Source organism: Prosopis cineraria, unplaced genomic scaffold, assembly GCF_029017545.1.
Source record: "Prosopis cineraria cultivar Desert tree isolate PC_DT_omini unplaced genomic scaffold, ASM2901754v1 PC13, whole genome shotgun sequence".
NCBI classification, from domain to species: Eukaryota; Viridiplantae; Streptophyta; class Magnoliopsida; order Fabales; family Fabaceae; genus Prosopis; species Prosopis cineraria.
In genome coordinates this window covers 25,225,272-25,241,767 of record NW_026555344.1, presented here as the reverse complement: position 1 = coordinate 25,241,767, position 16,496 = coordinate 25,225,272, and the positions used below count along the sequence as shown (strand labels likewise).

General features: G+C 30.7%; 1 protein-coding gene across 1 annotated transcript; it reads left to right on the top strand.

Annotated features, from left to right (window-relative positions):
• The first annotated feature begins 8,887 nt into the window (after window positions 1-8,887).
• LOC129291522 (succinate dehydrogenase subunit 6, mitochondrial) lies at window positions 8,888-12,965 on the top strand. The gene is given in 6 exon segments (XM_054928926.1): window positions 8,888-9,370; window positions 9,796-9,912; window positions 10,023-10,130; window positions 10,133-10,197; window positions 11,923-12,025; window positions 12,624-12,965. Coding segments are annotated over 4 exon segments (429 nt in total). The 5' UTR covers window positions 8,888-9,370; window positions 9,796-9,912; window positions 10,023-10,024; the 3' UTR covers window positions 12,779-12,965.
• Window positions 12,966-16,496: the final 3,531 nt, after the last annotated feature.

Genomic DNA, 16,496 nt, shown 5'->3' with positions numbered 1-16,496 from the left:
TTTTAAATCAAATGATTTAGGTCTTGAATCCTAAGGTTCTGCATTATTTTAAAACTCTAGTTTGAACATAATAAGAGTGTAAAAGGGTATTTTAGGTGTTGAAAACATTGGGATCCCATTGTAATTGTTTAAAATTATTTCCTCCTTTTATAAACAGTGAAAATAGGGTAATCCTTATTGGATTTAGATCCTTGATTACCTCGGAGTTGATAATTACGGTGTTTAAGTAAGCAGATATTACATTAAGTGGTTTATACTTTATTATTAACTTTGATTTTTGTTTGGTGAGATAAATTATTTGGGAAATATGTTTTGTGACCCTTAATGGGTTTTTATGGTAAAATTTTTATTTAAGGGTATTTTCATACCAAACCAAAACCAATAGCTAGATTGTGTTATAAGCTTTGTGTGGATACTTGACTCACTTAATTTGAATGTGTGTGCACAAAGTTAGGGCATTTATTGTTCATGCTGTCACATTACTAATTCGACTCTATAACACATGACACAAAGGATGGGCTTCTCTCTCTATGTCATATATTGTGGTAAACAACACATATGTTATAGCACATGATGTAAATTTCCAGAACTGGCCATTTAAGCCTTTAACTTTTAGAGTGGTCCCTTTAGACCCTTTTATGACTTGTTTTTAAAAGAAATAGCCCCATGCTTTAACATTATTTTAGTTTTATTTTAATTTTTTAGATTTGAAATTCTCATTTTGAATGGGACCCCATTTGGTACACCTTTTTTGATCTAGAAAATTCCTAATTACCATGGTAGTTTTATTTTAACATGTTGATTTCTTTCTACCATAGTAGTCAACTTTTGAATTATTCTTTATTTATGAAAAATCCTTTTCTACCATGATAAACCCTTATAAAATTGATTTGAATCTTAAAGTCTACCATAGTAGACTCTTTTTTACCATGGTAGAATTTTAAAATAATAATTTGTCTTCTTTCTACTATGGTAAACCCTTTATTACCATAGTTGAATTATGCAATATGTCTTTAATTTCTTTTACCATTTTAGACATTATTCTGCTATGGTAAGTGTTTAAAAGTTAAGTTTTTGGGTAATCATCTTAACTGATAAAATAAATCAATTTAAAAATTTAGGGTGTTACACTTTAGGATGAATGCATGATTGGAATAAAAGGCTAAACAAGGAGTAAAGGTATATTCTTTCCAAATTTGGTGGAGATGCATTATCATCTAAGGTAGATCAAGGGACATTCAGTTGAGTTTTCCTTATTAGTTTTTACATGTTGATTTTATATAATATAAACCATTGTTGATCTTACTGTTAGCATTTGAATAATTTCAATTTATTCTTGAAGCTCATGGTTCAATATTACAATCATAATTACAGTCTTCCATGCCTATCATTTCATTTTTCTTTCACTATACAATAGTTCTAACTGTATAGTTATCTTCAATTATCATTATCTTTTTGTGATATATTGTTATTTTCTTTTATGAATATTAATATCCATTGTTATTACTACATTTTTCTAAATATACTATGTAAATTTATTTAATTGCCATTATCTACTATGTTATTTCTTTGTATTAAAGTCTTTTTTAGACATGTATATGAGAATTTAGCTACTAGGTTTTTTCTCTTTTTTCATTCTATATCATTGAGTTTAATGGCCCCATTAGTGTTTGTCAATTTTGTTGGATACCTCGTCAATATATCCTTGCTTGTGTTTTATTTTTATTTACAAGAGTTCTTTTACTTGTACACACTTTACATTGTTGCATTTCACTCCTTTTCTTTTTCAGTGCTACTGCTTTTATGTATGTCACTTTAGTAATGCTTTTTACTTTAGGAAGTGGATAGTATTTATTAAACATCTCTTGAGCAATTTGAGCAATATATCAATATTTATGAATCAATGCATCCACATAATTTCTAGCTAACCCTTTGGTGTCCTAGCATGGTCAATGCTATTTACTAAGGCATATTTGTGCTATTATGTTCTATTAATGTTAGTTCTGTATTAATTTCAGTGTTCTTAGAAAAATGGAGCAAAGTATATAAGAATGTGTTTTTATAATATTGATGGTGTAATATCTCAAAACAATTTTAAATGGGTTTGAATGACTTTCAAATTCTGGTAAATAGCGGAATCCATTCATTGATGTCATGTTATTCTTTGGTAAAATATCAAGAAAATTTTATTTGAATGTAAGTGGAAAAGATCTTTAAGTATGGGTTTTAGTTTGTAGTTGTATTACTGTTCCATATTTTGTATTGTATTGGATTTTCTATTAAGTTCATCTAAGCTGCATAATTTAAGTACTATGCCTTCTAAAAGTAATTTGAACATTATTTACCGTCATGGAGAAGTACATGGAAGAGAGAAGCCTTCTTAGGATGCAATTCACATGTATTATTTAAATATTTTATGGGGTTAATCCACCCTTAGTGGATTGGGCAAGGAAAGTAATAAAATTGAGTCTCTGTGTCCAATATTTTCATTGTTCAAAATCAAACTTTGGTGAGAACAATTTTATAACCTTCCCATGCACGTCTAAGAGAAATATACAAGGAGTGCATATATGATACAGGGATTGATCACATTTTCAAAAAAAAAAACTCTTGTTCCTTCCTTTTTTTTCCTTTCTCTCTTCTCTTTGTGCATTTGTTGTGAGCCCCAAACTAAGTTTGACTCTATGACACCATTCCTATATTCATTCTTCTATCTGGTGCAACATCATTTAGAAGTATGTCTTCCTCCTCCATTTCTAACATATTTGTAGTCTACTATTGATAACCTTGATGAACCTATGACATTATTGTGTTGAAAAATTGCACACTTTTTATGTTTATAAGGTTACTTTAGTATATAATTTCATGCCTTAATGTCCTAATTAAATGTACTTGTAATATTCTAAATTTTAACTTCTTAAGTAATTAAGTTAATTAGGGGATAATCGAGTTAAAATTAACTAAAACTAAGATAGAGGATAATTAGAGAGGACAAGTAGACCACTCAGGCTTGGGTATAGCCTTAAGATGGGACTGGAATGCCATATAGGCCCAAAAGAGAGAGGAAAACAGTGAAGATTGGCTCTATGCCACACACCACGTTATGTGTATCATCCGCCGCGGCACAAAATGCTGAGCATGATTTCTTATGCCATCTATCATAGTGCATGGTCATAACAGGTGTGGAATCACTCTATGCCACACACCATAGCTAATGTGACATGGGCCACAGTCCATGGCTTGACTCTTTAAAAATAAGACCCAAAAATAAACATGAAAATAGAAGAAAAGAGAGAGAAAACATAAGAGGAAGCTTGGAGCTTTGTTAGGGCTTGCTTTTAGGGAGAGTTTATAATATTTTGGAGCTATAAACACTAGAGGTAAGTTTCATAATCCTTCTCCTTTCTTTCTCTTCTATTTTTTAAATGTTTTTAGGTTAGGGTTTGTTGATAACAATTATTTTTTAAACCATAAGGTGCTATAGGTCTGAATCAATTGACTTAAATGGAGTTAATGGGAGTTATTTGAGTTGTTTGAACTAAGAATTGAAGGTTTTACACATTCATGGTGGTGGTTGAGCATTTATGTCTGAAAATTCAGCATTAAATGTGAATATTGGAGGTTTTTAGGTGACATTAATGATCCTAGGAGAATTTAATGAAGTTAGTTAAGGTTAATGAAAGATAATGAGCTTAATAGGTGTGCTTGATTGCAATAAACATAGACTTTAGGTTGTTAAGTGTCAGAATAGAGTTGGGATTTTTGTGAATGATGATCTTGATGATTATATTATGATTAATTACAAATTAATTATCTATACACGTATTTGGCTTGAGAGTAAGCTTTGGAAGCATTGATTTGAGGGGTAAACCTTTGACCACTTAAAGGTTTAAGGTAAGCACATGAAATATTTTTCACATGATTGTTTGTTAATTGATTTATGCCTTCATAAATGAATTATTTGATATGAATGAATGAATTGTATAATTGCAAATATGTGCAAATAGATGACTAACCTATTTGGTGATAAATGTGATGTTTGAATTTGAAATATTTGAAATACCACGTTTATGTTTTAAAATAAGAACTCAGTAAGTTGAGAAGATGATTGTATTGTTGCATTATCTTTGAGCACAATATATGAGTAAAATGGAGAACATACAAATGTGATATGAGTATATGAAAATGAGAATAAGAGTTGTGTGTGATAAGTAAAGATAATTGTGATGCTCACATGTGATAGCTTATTGTGTAAATTCAATAAGCTTGTAATTTTATATTTGAATATGTAAAATGAGTGAGCATAATCCATAATATGATCATTTTTTACGAGAGTTTGCCTAGCGAGAGGAGTAGATAACATCCATGTGATAATGTCTACCAATCATTAGAATCAAGTAACAAGCCCCATCTTTAGAACCGAGTCAACAACTCTCGCTATCAAATCTTGACTCTCACCCCATCATCAACCTCGCCCTTAATGAAGCCAACGAAGTTGACGCTTGCTTGAATCTAGTTAAAGTCTGAAGCATGTCGCTCTTGAGGGAGAAAATGACAGAGGGAGCTTGTAAGAAATTCATCATCATCCCTGACAAGTCCAAACTAATGAAGTATCTGGGAAGTGATGAATTGGATATACCAATAGAAATCGTACCATTTTGCTAGAAATCTCACTACTTCAAGGCTTCAAAACCGTCAAGGATTCAAGTTGTGTGGCAAAGTTGAGAACTTTTATTGTGGGAAAATGAAGAACCCTTTTGATTTGTTATGGGAATTACATTGTGGATTTATATTTCAAGAGCAATGTTGGTAATCTCAAGGCTGCAAGTGACACAATTCTGCAACTTGTGTTTTGGAAAAAGCACGAATAAATCACCAACCAATCAAGGGAAAAGAAGATGAAGAAATAGGCATCTAAGGAAGGATGGGATAATTTGCAGGAAACAATCAAGGGCATAAAAGTCCTTTTGCTTAATCCTCTTTTTTTTTTTTCACTAACTTTAATTGCAATTGGGTCTCCAAAGATTTGGTTGTATTTTTTAAATTTCATAAAACTTTTTATGTATAAATCCCTTCCATAGGATCTATATGCAATTTTTCCTTTTATTTATATGTATTATGCATGTCAAATCAAGAAATTCTAAACAACCTTGTGTTTTTTTATTTTTAAATTTTAAGTTTGAATCATACCTTTGATAATTTATTGATTTGTATTTCTAAAGTTCAACTCTTATTTATATGGCCTAGAGCTAGACCCATGAAGTCTATTTATATTAATTTTATTTTTTGAATTTTTTAAATTTAAAATTTGTTATTATAATATTTCATGTTTTTTTAAATACATATTATACTGTTCAAAATAGTGTTTTAAAAACCAAATCAAGATATAATAGTGTTTTATTATAACATCTTGATTGAGCCAATCAAGATGTTGGTTCATGATTTAATAGTAGAACTATGATCCAATCATGGTCAAATTGATTGTAATAAAATTTACTCTCTCAGTTCAAAATATAATGTATTTTTTATCGAATTTCACCTCAAAATAAAATAGTTACTTACTTTCAAACTAATCCTATCTTTTCATATTTACCCCTATTAAATACTCTATAATAAATATAAAGTCATTTATTATTATGGAAACTTTAAAAAAAAAAGGCAATGATTACACCTAAAAAATTAAAAATGCCTTATATTTTAATATCCAACTCCTCAAAAAATACTTTACATTTTTTAACGGAAGGAGTATAATTTTGTTGAATTTTATTTATTATAAATAAAAAATAGGGAACAATGACAATAAAATCTCCTTGAATTATATAAATAACAATCTGATCCCTTGAAATATCATAATTTCACTTAAATTTTTAGGGATTACTATGTCAATAAATTTTAAAGTGAAAAAATTATTTTACCCTTATTGAAAATAACAAGTCCCAATCATAACTTTTATTTGAGGAATAATAATTTTTGTTTTATAAACAGCAAGAATTGAACAAAAATTTATAACTTATCAAGTATAATTTTTATCTCAAAATAACAAGCTCTAATCACAGTTTTTTCTTAAGAAATAATAATTTTTGTTCTATAAATTACAAGAGTTGAACAAAAAATTACAACTTGTTAAATATAATTATTGTTATTAAAAAATAAATTCTCGAAATAACTAGCCCCAGTTACAATTTTTATTTAAAGAATGATAACTTTTATTTAAATAATTACAAGAATTGAACAAGAGAAATCACAACTTATCAATAATGGTAAAATAATTTTTTAATTTAAAATTTATTGACACAAAAATTCCTAAAAACTTCAATAAAATTATGATATTTTGAAAGATTAAATTATTATTTATATAATTTGAGAAATTTTTATTATTATTTTTTCTCAAAATATGTGAAGTTAACATATTCATAAAAAAATATAAAATATTAGAGTACAAAAATAATGCAAAATATGTTATTAAAAAATAATAAAAGGAGTGCCCGATCATCTTAGAGCCTATATTTAAATGTCCATAATTTTCATTCCACTGCACGTCTTGAAGATTTGACTTTCTGATTTTATTTCCCTTTTACCCTAGTCATGATCTGGAAAAAGTTGAAATCTCTCTCCGAAAAGTCAGGTACAAACTTTTGTTACATTCTCCTCTCTAAGATTTGCCTTCCTCTGTTTCTTTCTTTTTTCTTCTTGAGAAACTTGTCTGCTTCTTCCTCATCTTCCTCTTCTCTTTCCTCCTCCTCTTCCTCTTCTTCTTCCATGTCGGTCAAACTGTTGAAGTTAGGATAGGAGAGAGGCTGAAGTTGAGACTCGTTCACCGAAAGTTTGGATATGGAAATGACGTGCAAGGAATGAGTTTTTTTAGGCCGACCAATTTTACGAAAATCACTCTGCTCTTTCCGATCCAAATGCCAGTATGAGAGGGCAAAATGGCTCCTTGACTAAAGCCAAACCAGAAAACTCATCGGCTAACAGTGCGACAGTTGGATTGTCGAGTCTGATTCGATTTTGTAATCATTAGTTAAAAGATTAAAAATAAATAACATAAATTTTAATTTTAAAGTATAAATATATATATATATATATATTTTAAAATTTAATTTTAATTTAAGAATTAAAAATATTTTTTGGAGGTAAAATTAAAAATAACAAAAAGAGTTATCCTAACTCATTTTATTAGAGTTGGACTTTAAAATTTAATTTCTTTAAAAAATATCATTTTTTTAAGTTTAAACTTTTATAAAAACAAATTTGAACAGGTGATCTGTTAGATCTAACCTTGTCTCGTCTTGATTATGAATCATAAAGATTGGATTTTTCTCAAATTTGTGCCAACACTCATCAAATGTGAGATTTATCTGATCCAAAGAGGACATGTCTACAATCTCCAGGGCAATCAAAATGGTTATCCTTGTGGAGACATTACAATGTCACTTTATTGAGATTGCACCTACACTCTAAAGGACATAATTAGCTAAAGAGGACACAAGTCAACGGAAAAGTGGGTAGAGATAAGGTTGAAGCAATTTTAATTTTCAATTTTGAGAAATCATGGCATACACCAGTCTAGGTGATGTAATCATTCGATTTCCTAATAAAACCAAATATATTTTCACTCAACGAAATTAATAACTTTTTTTTCCATTTCCTTTCGAATTAATTAATACATTCTAACTCCTTTTCAACTTGAAAACGAAAAAAATATAATCACCATGATCTTATCCATTAGAGTGTGACTGATTTTTATTTTTAAAAAATATTTTTACCCTTAAAATAAAAAAATAATTGAATAAATATTTTGAATTTAAATATTTTTTTCCTATTGATATACGATGGAAAAAGAAAGAGAAAAAATAATGTATAAAAGTGATAGAAAAATAATAGAGGCAGGAGAACTAGAGATAAAAAAAATTTCAAAAAGCAAGATAAGTTGATATCAATTCTTAATCAAAAATTAACATTTTCCCTCCTGTATTATATATAGGATGTCTTTTAAAAATAATTTTTAATTTAAAATATAAGATATTTTATAATGATTAAACTATTTTTTTATTTTTTTTAATTAACGTGAAGGTAGTTGTATTATTATTTAAAGTGAATGATAAAAATAAAAATATATATCTTTTTTTATAATATAAAAAATTAAATTCATGAAACAATTGTCTTATAATAAGGAGGACTGGAGGGAGGATACCAAGGCAGGACTATTTCAACCTGTCAGCTACTAACTTGCTAAATTTGGCAGTTTAGGTTCAGTGATGGATCTTGAAAAATTTAGTAATGAAAGTAATATTTATACCAAATATAAATATAAATATTTTTTAAAAATATAATTTTAGGTAATAATTAAAGTAATATATAAATAAATTAAATGAAAAGTTTAAAAATACTCTTTCTGTTAAAAGATATAAGATATTTTTAACCGAATCTCACCTCCCAATAAAATAGTTATTTACTTTTCAACTAACTTTATTTTTTTATATTTACCTCTATTAAATATCCTATAATAAAGATAAAATTATTATCAATAGGAGCATTTAAAAAAAAAATAATGATTACAGCTCGAAAGATTAAAACTGCCTTATATTTTTAAACATTTAATTTTTTAAAAAATACCTTACATTCTTCAATGAAGAGAGTATATTTTAATTTCATTTACATCATAATTTATTTTTATTATAAATAAAAGTGTAAATAATATTTTTAAATATGTAAATTTGATAGTTTAAAAAAAAAACGGGATGCAATTGATTTTTTACGGGAGCAATTGTAATTTTAAAGAGGGAGTAAGTATAATTTAAATAAAAAAATAAGTGTAGTTTTTATAAATTTTATAGGGGCAAATGGCAATTGGCCCTCTTCCCGCAACGTGGATGCGTCCCTGCAACGTGGATGCGTCCCTGTTTAGGTTAGATAGAGGGGGGAAAAAAGGAGCCAAATTCGTGGTCACTCTTCTCAAGTCTCCCGTCGTCTTCGTCTTCGCTCCCTCCCTTCCTTCAACAGTTCAACCTCCGACGATCCTCGACGGCTCAACCTCTTCTCGTCCTGGACCAGGTGTTTCTTCAGTCTTTATCCTCGCGTTCTTCACTTGCCTAATCAGAGACTCTATACAGGAAGAGAAAAGCCTCACTGACCAGACACAAGAGCAACTCTACAGGATCACTGACGTCGCCTAAACGGTGGGAGCATTTGGATTTGCTGCGGCGGAGCAACATCGACGGGAAGGACTGTTTAGTCGTTTGTGTTCCTGACTTCAACCTCTCGAACTCTCAGCTTCCCTCGACCTATTCTTGTCCTGTTCCGGTCACTCTCTCCGATTCTGCCTCTCTAGCCACCGCCTCTCTCCGATTCCCCCCCCCCCAAATCCAAGGTTTTTGCCTCTTTTTTGACTTGCTTCGTTTCTATTCTTCTGCTTGATTCCATTGATTAAGCAGAACGATTCAGTTCCTTGCCAATGAAAAAGAGAGATGCGGTAAGGGTTTTCTTGTGCCATTGTGGATTGTGGGAGTGGTACAAGTTTTTATGTAATGTGTTCTGAAATCTGACTGAATGGAATGTAGAATATTTATTGCTGTAAAAAAATATAAAGGACATGGATGTATTTTGCCGGCTGGCCCACCAATGCGTTGGGTTGGGATTTCTCAACCCGTTTGTCAGGCAGGAACCCGCAAAACACCAGCACTTTGTTGGGACTCTTTAATAATTTGAATGCTTCAGAGGGACTCAGTGGTAATTTTGCGTAGAAATTAGAAATTAATTATTACTATTAATATTAATAATAATTATTTTTTTAAGCGTATTGATAAAACCCCTTGCTGGCGACGGCGGCTTAGGATCGTTGAAGCTCTGGCTGAGAAATCCAAATCGGAGCTCCTCGTTACAGCAACAGTTCTCAAGCATCTGCTCATTTAGGTATTTCGTAGCATCTCATATGTTGGATTTTAAGGTTTTTTATCTGATAAAGATATCCAACAAATTTCATAATTCTGTAGTTTAATGATTTGATTTAATTGATCTGCCAGAGATGGAAGATTCTTCCTCGCTATCCTTTTTCAAGAGGCACTGGGAAGGGTTCCAAGAATTTTGGTCAGAAAGATTCTCATTTCTCGACAACTATACCAGGTTCAAGAACCTCCCCCTTGGTCTAGCTCTGATGTTGAGGAGTTCATTGCTTCTGATCCTGTTCATGGACCAGTGGTAAGAATTTTATCACCCAATTTCCCTTGTTAATATGGTTCGTTATCTATGACTGATGTAATCTTGTCTTGAACGTTTGATTGACTTTTTGGCATGCCTTGTGCTTGTAATTTCTCCACACCTTCTGCTATTATTGCATCGTTTTTTCACTTGCTGGAATGTTGGTCTGTCTATATCCTAGTACTGAAATTTCATATGTCATGTATCCTTTTTTGCCGCTGTCAGGCAAAGACTTTTCTGTTTTGCTGAGGAAGAAGATAGTTTATAAAGGAGGAGAATGAGACATCTCTGAAAGGAATGTCAAAAATAAAGAGAAACAAGCGAAGAAGAAGAAAAATCTTTTATTTTCTCTTTCTTTCTTTTTTTTTTTTTTTAATGCGACAAAGCAGTCCAATCTCTTTCTAAATTTGAGGTGGCAACCCTCTTAAAATCTCTTTCCACTCCACTGAGGAATAAAATGCTTTTCCTTCCCACAATGCCAGAACTCCGGGGCCAAAGAAAGATCTTTAAAAATTCAAGCCTTCCTATCCAGCCAAATAGATCCTTACACTACAAATACGGCAAATTGCTACTGTGCTTTAGCTTCTTTTTTCCCTATGAACTTAAAGCCTTCCAATGTTTGAGGACAGACCCAATGTTTCTGAAGTCTACAGGCAATTCACTCCACTGAAAAGGTACTGGACAGTGAGAAAAGTTGCAGCTGTTTTTTTTTTTTACATTTAAAGAAATGAAAGAAATAGTGAGAAAGAGGGCTTCTTAGACATGATTAATATTAATCCTGTTCAGTTTCTGTCAAAACATCTTAACCTTCGGCAGAGCTTTGACATAATAAATTAGTTTATATACAATCAATTAGTCTTCAAAAGGAGAATGGGTTAAGAAATTGTCTGAAATGTTTAATTGGACAAACACATGAAGAGCCAAGAGCCAATATTCTCTTATCTGGATGTGGAAAAAAACAGTGGTTTCTATTTTGTAGGGTTAGCTCTGCCATTCACCTGTGGGTGAAGGTGAATGATCAAATGCAAGAATTTCCATCTAGGTGTTTAAAAACATTGAGTATAAACCAACAATTCAATTAGTTGAATAAATTAATTGTTTTAAGATACACCTACACGTTATGAGTTATGACCATCAGCTATATGCAATACTTTGGAATTTTGACACTATTCCTTAATTGAAATTGCTTACAACTAAGAGGCTAAAGGTTCATCTCCTTATTATTATGATATGTAGCATTTTATTGATAGTAAGCCTCATCCTCTTTAATATATATTGGTCCTAGAAGTTAAGCTCCTGACTTGTTAAGAATTTGAAGTCACTAATCCATAACTTGATGTGCAGAATGATGCACGATTAATGATAATATGACTTTAGCTGTTTGGTATAGACAGATTAAGCAGCATTCTTAGAATGGTTGTTAAGTTCTTGTGTCATGTCTGAATTTGGATCATTTTCATAGTTTAGGTTAAAAGATTTCAACTCACGCTTACAAATGGAATGGAACACTTGCAATTGGTCATCTTGTTTTGGTTTTTAAAAATCTCTTTTCAATATGTGGCTATGGAATTTAATTATCAATGATATTGTTCTATGCAGCATTTGTTGAATATATTTCGCTGGTTAAGGACAATTGCCTGCTGGACAATTTGTTCAATTTCTTGTTCATGAAGAAAATTGAGTTTAAACCTTTTTTTCTTTCTGTTTTTCCCCCCATCATTTTAGCTGAAAACTACAAGAGTAGCGGCAACATATGGCCTCACAGGAAGTATTGTTGGAGCAGTATCTACTGCAGGTGTTGCTTACAAATATTCCAGGAGCTTGCATGGTACCATACTGCTTTTCTACTTAACACCTTTTTGTAACATTTAGCCTTTAGATTATAGCAATTTTTTGTAGGGAAAATGACAGTTGAGAACCCTTGATGACTTCTATAAATATTTGTTAAGAACCATAAAATGGAAAATTTCTCACTAGGACTTTTGAAATAAGCTATTACTTAAGCTGATTGGAGGTACTACTTTATCTTTCCGATGTTATAAGGACCTCTCGAGGACCACAGAAATAAGGTACTATTAGTAGTCTCTTAAATTACTACTTGAGCTTACTAAATTTATAACTTGATCTTCTAGTATTTTAATCAAAAAGTATCAACATATTTGAAATATCCTTATAATATTGAAAAAAAATAACATTGTAGCTTTAGGGAGTACAAGTGGTCAAGGGTCTTTAACTCTCTATTCCCCCGTTTTTTTTTTTTTTTTTTACACCGTTCATTTTGGCAGTTGAAATTTTAAACTCTAAACTATATAATATGGAATGAAATAAGAGGAAACTTTCTAATTAGATTTCAATCAGTTGGGTGTCATACTTGCATTCACAAATGCTGACACTTTTACTGATCTTTCTTCTACCATAACCAACAGGTGCAGGACTGTCTTTTCTTGCTGGGGGCGTGTTTGGATGGACATTTGGCCATGAAATTGCAAATCACACACTTCAACTTTACAGGTTGGATACCGCTACTGCACAAGTTAAGTTCATGGAATGGTGGGAAAAGAAATCTCAAGGACGATCTTAAAGTCATCTCCTACTGTGAGCGATTACAACCTTTTTGTATTATCTATCTCCGAGTATTTGCTTGTGTGATGGCTCATTGAATAAGTAGTACTTTGTCTTGAATCTTGTTGTATTGTGTTATACTTTTAGGCTAATTCCAGGCATTATTAGCCATTTAAATTTGGAAAATGGTGGGTTATTTACTGCAACTTTTTATTCTCTCTCGTTTTTATATGATTATCTGATTAAGTCAAATTCAAACATTATCAAACCCAATTAAGAGTAGTTCTCTTGAAGGCATTTTCTACGAATCTGTAGCTATAACCCCTTCTTGCTTAGGCGTTTTATTTTCTTATCCGTATACGTCTTGTTTGCATTTAACTGTGTTTGTGTGTCCCCCAACCCCCAAATTTGGAATTGGTTTCGTAGCCTCGGCTACAGATTATGAGAGCATTGTCAAATCGCTCGATTGTATGGACACCACGTGGATCCCTTTGATCCATGTTTGGAAAACACCTAGATGGTTCATATTTTAATACTTTTTTATTTTAAAAATATAAACAGTCTACATTTGACTTGTACTATCATATCTATATCAAATCTATACCGAGCTGTATTGTTTGGAAGCTATAAATGGTGTGACACGGTGAAACTATACTTTATTCTTTTAATCTATGTTCATGCATTTTATTGGATGATATTTACTTCTATTTGTTTTGCTTTAACATATAATACAATATTAGAAAAATATAATTTGGGAAAATGGGTAAAAAGGACCTTATTAGAAGGGAAATTAGTTCCAAGGATTAAATACAGTTGAAAGATCAAGGCTAATATTTTATTTATTAAACAATTTGAACAAATGATTAAAATTTTTTTCTCTTTAAACCAATGAAATTGAAAAAAGAAAAAAAAACAAAGGTTGTTTGTTTACACACATGCATCCTAAGTCGGAAGTTTTACACTTCAAGTCAGAAGTCTTGCACTCCAATTAATAGCTTTGTATCTCAAGCAAAAAGCCTTGTATTCAAGTCAATAGTTTTATACCTTGAGTCAAAAGTCTTGCATCAAATGGTGTTAGAAGCCCTACATCTCGAGCTAAAAGCCTTGCACCTAAGTAATTTAGGGGTGTAAGGCTTTTAGTTGTGGTACAAGGCTTCTCACTTGTAGTGCAAAGCTATTAGCTTGAAGTGTAAGGTTTTTAGTTTGGAGTACATATGTTGAACAAAAACCTTTGTGTTTTTTTTTTTTTGGCAATTTCATTGGTTTAAAGAGAGGGGTATTTGGTCATTTGATTAAATGGTTTAATGAATAAAATATTAGCCTTAGTCTTTCAATTGCATTTAGTCTTTGGGATTAATTTTTCTTCTAACAACGTCCTTTTCACCAATTTTTTCATATAATTTTTAGTTTTGATTTTTTTTTCAATTATTGATTTAGTTTTAAACTTTAATTTAGAACAACTTAATTCTTGTAATTTATTAAAGTATGAAATTATTGTAATTGAGTTGTTTGAAGTCAAGCTTTAGAAACTAAATTGATAAGTAAGGAAAAGGTTGGGATCAAACGCTACATTTTTTCTGTAATATTTGAATATTTTTTGGTTATTATCTCTCCAAAAGATATCAGGAGACGAGATATATAAATAAAGGTGAATTCCCTCTCTAGCTGTTAACACGAAAAGGGAGTGCAATTTGGATTCTCAAAATATTGATTGATTTGAATTAATTATATAATTAGAGAAACCAATTTAATTAGTGTTTTTTTAATTTTTAGCTAAATAATTCAACAAGATTGTTGATACTTTAGCCAATTCAACATGACTTTATTGGTTTGGAATATAATAGATAGCTAATGTTTTTTGACCGAAAAAGGTTCACTAAAACTTTGAAGCTTAAAGACTGATGTTGGCAAGAGAAAATGCTCAAGCTCGATGACCATTTCAAAGCAGCATTTTCAATAATAAAATTCTCTATTAAAGCGACTCTTTATTCTACCTCTGGAATTATAAATGAACTAGGTATGTGGTGCTTTTTCGTTCCTAGTTAGAGAGATTAACAAGTCTTGATGCAAAATCCATCCATATAAGCTTGATAGAAATAGAGAACCATCGTTAAGCCATTTTATCAAATGATGAAAGCTTACAAATTTCCATCTAGGGTTAACAAGAACCTGATATGAAAGACAAGAGGACACTGATTCTATCTCATCATATCAGGCTATGTGTACGGAATCATACTGATAATGATAGAGACCAAAACCTGTTTTGACAGAAATTACCTTTGGGTTACTTTTGCCAAAATTTGATGTAATTCTAAAGTCACCCTTAATCTCATTTAGTCAGTCTAGATCCTTTAAATATCATTACAGTGTTTGATACTTGGAAGTGTGTATGGAGTGTTATTTAAGAGAAGATAACTCACTGAATAATACTCAAATTTAAGAGATTAGTTTTACAACAGTCGAGGGAGGATGAACATATTTTGGAAAACCCAAAAAAAAAAAAAATCAAGTCAAGTCATATAAAAAACAAGCTAAAAATAAGTTGTTTTAAATAGTCTAAAATATTGCTTTTAAATTTTTATACAATGGTGATTATTTTAATTAGTTTAAATTTTTTTTATTACCATAGTATATTTGATTAAGTTTCATTAAGGGTAAGGGGTTATACTTTGAGTTTAATTTTTATCAATTTAGTCATTAAATTTATTTTGATTATTAATTTAATCCTTATTTTTTTAAACAAAAAGGTTATACTGTTAAAATTTATTGACATAGATGGTAGAATATTGATGGCAACCATATATTAATGAAACAAATATAATTTGGGTAAGAAAAAAGAAACTCTAAAATTTTGAAAAACAAGAGAACAAAACATGATATAAGGGATTATATTGATAAAAGCTAAACTAATTTGAGAATTAATTTGTTCTCAATTAACTTATACATGCCATGTCATCATTCATCAATATACTTTACGCAATATTTGCCTTGACATTACCAGAATACAATACACAACTCCATTATAATAATCAAGATTAATTGATTTCTTATATTAGGTTATCATAACACAATGGTTTGAAATTAAGTTTAAAGTTTGGGATTTTAAGAAACCCTTTGACATGACATTTAAACTCAAACAATAGTTTAAATCAAGTAAGAAGTAATGTAAGCATGGAAACTTATATTAATACATATACTAAACAAAAGAGGGCAATTTGGACACATTTTAAATTGCATCGTTTGTCGCAATACGTGTGTCATTGACCGCAATGGATGGCACAGAGAGATCAATCTCTCACCGTGTGATGTGCTGTGGTCACCCTTATTGTCATAATGGCAAACTGAGACCAACTTTCGGAGCATGCCATTTTGCCATCCAACGTTCGATTTGAACAGTTCAAATGTCTACACATAACTCTTTAAGCCACTTAGTTATTGACACTAGTCTCACAACCAAATACTTTATCATTTAAAAATTGGACACCCTGGCACAAAATTATCTTTTTTCCCTTCAAAACAAACTCAGGGGTGTCCAAACCCACCAACCAAATACCAATAGCCCTAGAACTACTTAAAAAATTAAATTGGGCCATGTTGTGCCTAATTGAATAGTCATATAACATCATATACAATCCAAACATAATTTGGCTATTAAAACCCCGATTTTACAATAATTCAAGGGGTGGCAATATACCACATATAACAATTCCTTGGCCATTCAAATATGTGAACACTAC